Below are 6497 nucleotides of genomic sequence, written 5' to 3' on the forward strand. Positions count from 1 at the left end.
GAGAGAGAGAGAGAGAGAGAGAGAGGGGTAGCTAAATCTAACTTAAATTATAGATATGTACTTCATATCAATTATTTGTTATCAAAGATGACACCTCTCGTTTTGCTTTGACCCATGATGTGGTAACAGCTGTAACATTTTAAATTAGAGATTGTAGACGATTTACACCCACATCGGCGCATTTAGATAATATAGGAGGCTGGCTGCTCTAAACTGTGTGTCAGGGTCAGCTCAACAGACAAATGTAGCTACTTGAAAGAACACATTCCCACTCGACTTGGGAATCAAACTCGGCAGAAGATATTCGTAGAGCACCCAGGAACTATTCGGAGACGCACTCCCGCACACAGATTATGCACCACTGCTTTGGGGCGTATTGCTTGCTGCAGATCACACTTATAGCCACTAAAACAGTCGTAAATCAATTATTTTCATCAAAATTGCAAACCTTACGGTGAAATATCAAATTATGCATGCATGCCCCCTGAACCCCCCGCCCTCAGATTTTTTAAAACTTGGTCTACACTACAGGAACCAAGCATTTTGATTGGTCTATCTCCGTCTGAGACGTCTCCGGATAGATACTGCTATCAAACTCACATCATCTGCAAGCAACGGCCAAACCGTCCGTTAGTCAAAAGAAATCACAAACGTCGGTCTAAAGACCTTGCACTCTTAACAATTAACATAGGACTAGTAACTAAATAAGAATGCCGAGCTATGGTCTTCAAACGATGGAACTAATGGTTATTTTAACAGATCCACCCGCTATCTATATTTAGGTACTGTGCCGTGGCCTCAATTTTTTCATGTACAGTCAAAACAGCTTATGCAGTACACCAGGCCTACTTACTAACTAACGGGTACAGACTAGGCCCTCGGTGGATTTCCGTTTTTTTACGTCTCTTTAAACACAAATTGGCCTTATTATAAGGGAGTTATTTTCTTTTCGTCTTGTAAATCCAAATGGTTGTAGACACATTAGTGGTAATTGAAATCGTTGTCGTTTTCTTTTTAGCATAAGAAAACCAATGTAATTGTCACTGAAATCATTGTTCCCCTTTTTCAGCAAAATATAAACCAAATTGGTAGTGTCTAAATAACTTGTTATTATAGTTGTCATTGAAATCATTGTTGTTCTCGTTTCAGCAAATCAATCAAAATGGTGGTCGCCAAAGTGTGGAAGACAGTGAAGCCCTTCGAGGGCACCCCCAAAATCACCGACTTCGAGCTGGTGGAAGAGAAATTGGCAGACACCCTCAAGCCAGACGGTAAGGACAAACCAACATTCACACATACCCCCCCCCCCCCAACCTTCCCCTGCGCCATACCCACATCCTCCACTTCTCTTCGCTTTCCACAATTCTCATTTTGCCACTTCATTATACACCCTTCACATATCCAAACTCTCTCACACACCAAAAAATACTAACAATAACAGTGATAATAACAATGAGAACAGTAATAATAATAACAGTAATACTACTACTACTACTACTACTACTACTACTACTACTACTACTACTACTACTACTGATGATGATGATGATGATGATGCTGCTGATGATGATGATAATAATGATAATAATGATATAGAGTGTTAAGCGCATAGAGCTTGTTGTTGAGCGGGCAATGACGCTATACAAATCACGCTATTCATTATAAATTATCAGTTAAGTTGGCCGTGGCCTTCATGTCGATTCAAGTGTTCTGAGAATTGTATTTAATTTGTCTTTTCCTATTTAATTGCATTAGTGAGGCATGTTTAGTTTGTGTTTTTGATGTTGTTTTTGTTTTGTTATTTAAAGTTTGGAAGTAAATCATAAACGTATTTTATCTATTTCTTTACAGAGATTCTGATTGAGGCTGTTTTCTTCACCGTGGATCCCTACATCAGGTAAGACTGTTCTTCAACATCAGATAATCTTTTTATGTTGTTGTTTTTACACCCCTTACGACACAATTAAGATCATAATTTACAAGGGGTCTCTCGTGGTCTAGAGGTTAAGGTGTTGGCCTCTCATTCAAAGGTCCCGGGTTCGAATCCTGGTAGCGACCGACAATTTTCTTCTCTAAAATTGTCTCCTTTCACCTCCTTTCCTGCTCTCTAGCAAAGTTCTGTTGTCTGTTTTCATTTCCACTTTCTGCCCCCACCCCCTCACCTCCTTTGCCCCCTCCTCTGGGCTCCTGACTCTTTCTGCAGCCTTTCTACTGCTACTCCTTGGCTCCTCCTTACTGCTGTCTTTCTGCCACACCCCTGATCTTCTGGTAGAAAAGATCTACACCTAGCCTTCTCGGACAAGGGCGAAAAATCTCGGAGGGCCCGTGTGCAAGTTGCGCACGTTAAAGATCCCTCGGTGGTCTAAAATTGATAAGAGTAGGCTTCGGTCGCCACCCGGGCAAAATTCAAAATTTCCTACCAACTGAAAATATTAGGTGTGTCCCGCGCGCTCATATGACCTTATGCAGTTGCGAGCGCCGTAAAACACTTTACAAAAACAAAACAATAATTTACAAGACGGGCTTCGACTTTGTCTGCCAGGGTCAACCCCGTGACACTGTGTTAATTGTCTTGCAAATGTCGTAACACTCTTACAAAAAAGGGTTACCCCGGCTAAAAGGGACACAACGTTCTAGCAGAAAGACAAAGACACATCACAGCTCCAGTCAAGATGACGATAATCATCATTATCATCATCAATGCCTTTCACCCCTGGCAGGGTATGAGCCATATACACGCTCCTTCCATTTATGTCCTGGGCCATGCTTCCAAGCTCGTTCCAAGTGAGCTTCATCTCTCTCATGACCCTTTCCACATATCTTCTCCATGTTTCCCGTGGCCTACCTCTGCCTCGTGCTCCCTGGGGGATCCACTGCAACGACTGTTTTGTGATGTTTCCGCTGGGCTTTCTGAAGGTGTGTCCCATCCAACGCCACTTTCTTAGTCCCATTTCTACTTCTATATGCTTTTGTCCTGTCCTTTCCAACAGCTTTTCATTTCTTATTCCATCCTGCCACTTAATTCTTACGATACTCCTAATGCATCTGTTGATGAAAGTCTGGACTTTATTCAATACTTACTGTCTTTGTTGTCTTTCAAGTTTCGAAGCCGTACAGGAGCACAGGCTTGACATTGGAGTTAAAGAGTCGAATCTTGGTGCGCAGTGAGATGTTGCTTATTTACCAGACTTTTAATAATTGATTGAATCCTGATCTTGCCTTGGCGGTTCTTGCTTTTACATCTGCCTCGGTTCCACCTTTACAGTCAATGACACTCCAAGCAAGGTAGGTAAAGGAGTCCACTTCTGACTGGGGAGTGATAATATTATTGCAACACATTTTTGCCGTGCATCTGTGATGACATAAATTCCAGCGTTCAAGGCGGAACGGTTATGGAGTTACAGGGAAGGGAAACGACTTAATTATAAGAAGCACCTCATTTTATGATTTTCTGTTTTTTGCTGTCCACAGAACGCTGAATCTCCCCACAGGACTGCCCGCTGAACAAGTTGGGAGGTATGTTTGTCTTTTGTCCATCCATCCATACATACCTTCACCCATCCAATCCATCCAACCATCCATCTATCCTTCCACCTATCCACCCATCCATCCATCCATCCATCCATCCATCCATCCATCCATCCATCCATCCATCCATCCATCCATCCATCCATCCATCCATCCATCCGTACATCCGTACATCCATTAAAACCATCCATTCATCCAGCCATCCATCCATCCACCCATCCATTCACCCATCTATCCATCCATTTTAATGTAAACTGTTAATGGGAGGCATTTTTTCTTTACTTTCCCTCTGCTGTGTCTGTCTGTATTTCTATCTATCTCTTATTGTAATTTTTTATACTCAAGCCAACAAACACTAACTCTCTTACTCGCGTCTCTCACTTCTCTCTCTTATCTATTACACTCTTTTCTCATTTTTCTCCCCCCCCCTCCTCTCTCTCTCGTTTCTCACATCTTTATCTTCTTTTTCTTCTGTCATTCTCGTTTCCTCACTTATATCTTTTATCTCTCACTCTTACTCTCTCTCTCTCTCTCTCTCTCTCTCTCTCTCTCTCTCTCTCTCTCTCTCTCTTACCTTCTACTGTCCTCGTTCACTATTTCTTTCTTTTTGTCACCATCTCACTTTTTCACTCTTACACGCCTCTCCTTCTCCCTGTTCCTCGCTTCTCTTTCACTCACGTCTCTCCATTCTTTCTTACTCGCTCCCTCTTCCACTTACCTGTCTTACTTTTCTCTCTCCATCCCTCACAGAATCATGGAGTCCAAAGCCAGAGACTTCCCCAAAGGCGCTCTAGTCCTCGCCCACGTTGGCTGGAGAAGCCACGCCATCCTCAACGTCAAAGAGACCATGAACCTGGGATTCAAACCCACGATCGTACCCAAAGTACCCGGCCTCTCTCCCTCCCTGTGGCTCGGAGTCATCGGCATGCCAGGGTAAGTAGTGCACACTCTGCCAGTAACAGAGCATCGTCATCCAGTGCCAGATCTGCGACATACATCAGTGATCATGGTTCTCCATTCATTCCTTTGCTCGGATGCTCTAAACAAAAAGCTACTTTTCCCTGATCTTTCCCTGTTACCCATTTGTTTAGGTTCCGTAAGTATGTTGTTCTGGGCCTACCCCTGCCTCGTTTGCCTTCAATTTTGCAAGTGAGAGCTAGATGTTCAAGATCCTTATTATGTCTATTCAGGTGTCCCAAAAACTGCAGTAACGGATACTCTGACGTTAACATTTAGCTAATCTAGAATAACAAAGCTCTCTCAGCCCACACGTTCTAGTCTCGAGACTTTTGAGGTAAAAAAAAAAAATAATTGAGTTTCCCAACACGCTAACGAATTACAACGTTCTATCTGGTCAGTAAGAAGCTTTGAGAAATTTGATGTCTAAAATTTTGAATTTTTACATCATGTCAAGCTTTTTCGAATGCAATTGTTCTATGAATATCTTGATAACAACTCCTATTAATCTTACGATTTTGATAGAGCAGATAGAACATTACGTTTCTGATCTCATGGTCTTACTAACTCCAAACGGTAAAAAATATAAGATACAGCTTTGTAATTCTACGGAAACGATTTTACGCCATTCATCCACACCCTGACCAGTGACGTCATTGATTTATTCTCTGAATTTTGTCTTCAGAGATTAAATCTCGTACCCATAACATCATCCACTCATTTCCCGGCATGTAAGGTAACCCAAACACACGCCACTCATCTCGCAGATTTAAGTAAAAGTTTTACAGAACTTGCATCACAAATAGGCCGTAATATCAATGCCGAAGATTTGAGATGTTACCAGAGAATAATGTACCGTAAAGAAATAAAAGAAGGTGAGACACGGACGATAGATGTTAAACAGGGAAAAAAGGAGCAAACCATAGGCCTACCCTAGCAAACACTCGTCACCCACCCACCCACATTCATTTAGCTCAGACGTCACCCTCTTTAGTTACCCTTTAACATATGACGTCACACTCGTTAATTAACCCTATCTGTACGTCGTGTTTTACTATGGTATCCATACGATGTGGGGAACTCTGTGCCACCACTTTCAAAAGAGGAAATTTACTCGTTAATCTGATCCGTACGCTTTGCATAGCGGTATGTCAAAATGATTTTTTGAGAAATACTGAAAGTTTCAAAGAGATCTTCGTACTAGAAGTATTCGAAAATGTAAAGAATACAACCTCGGGGGTACAAAATGACCCCACGGCGTACGGATAGGGTTAAGTACCCATTTCCCTGTTCGACGTCATCCACTGACCCACTGACCCACTGACCCACTGACCCACATATCTATTTATTATGTCTTCCACAGAGTGACCGCTTACTTGGCCTTCCTGGAGCGTTGTGCCCCCAAGTCTGGTGACGTGGTCATTATCAGCGCAGCATCCGGGGCTGTAGGCAGCATGGTGGGACAGCTGGCTCGTGCAAAGGTAGGTCAATGATAGTAGACAACAAGATGGTTCACTGGGTCCTCTCTTTGAGCCAATTAAAAAAGCGTCCTCAAAATCTGGTGGCGTGGCGTCCTCTTCGGAAAAGCGCACCTTTTGCGAACAGAGTTATCCTACTTGTGTGAAAAAAAATCAAAGTGAAACTAACGAGTTTTTTTAATTAATTAGAATTCAAATTTCGGAAGAACGCTTTTTAAAATCGCTACGCTGACAAAAAAACCTCTTCCGTGGAAGAGGCGACTGTTTTCTTAATCTAATTTGGCTTTAGAATGAAAGGCGAGAGGTCATAAAAAAAACACACACACCGAAAACTCCGCCCTGAACGTACCCGAACTGCTGATGAACAGCAGTCGATCTGCGCACGCAAGGGGGTGCTATTCCTATTCTTCTTCTGGAGAAACGAAAGAGAGCTTTAAAACAAAGACTGCAGCGCCATCTTCTTCTTCTTCTTCTTCTTCTTCTTCTTCTTCTTCTTCTTCTTCTTCTTCTTCTTCTTCTTCTTCTTCTTCTTCT

General features: G+C 42.4%; 1 protein-coding gene across 1 annotated transcript in view; it reads left to right on the top strand.

Annotated features, from left to right (window-relative positions):
* The window catches only part of LOC101848896 (prostaglandin reductase 1), a gene marked incomplete in the record, with an annotated part of 10683 nt that overhangs the window by 1851 nt on the left and 2335 nt on the right, over positions 1-6497 (top strand). The window contains 4 exon segments of the mRNA XM_013084831.2: positions 1150-1271; positions 1852-1897; positions 3472-3516; positions 4279-4461. Coding sequence (XP_012940285.1) covers positions 1163-1271; positions 1852-1897; positions 3472-3516; positions 4279-4461 — 383 coding nt within the window.

The sequence above is a fragment of the Aplysia californica genome, unplaced genomic scaffold (genome assembly GCF_000002075.1).
Source record: "Aplysia californica isolate F4 #8 unplaced genomic scaffold, AplCal3.0 scaffold00320, whole genome shotgun sequence".
In the NCBI taxonomy this organism is placed as follows: Eukaryota; Metazoa; Mollusca; class Gastropoda; order Aplysiida; family Aplysiidae; genus Aplysia; species Aplysia californica.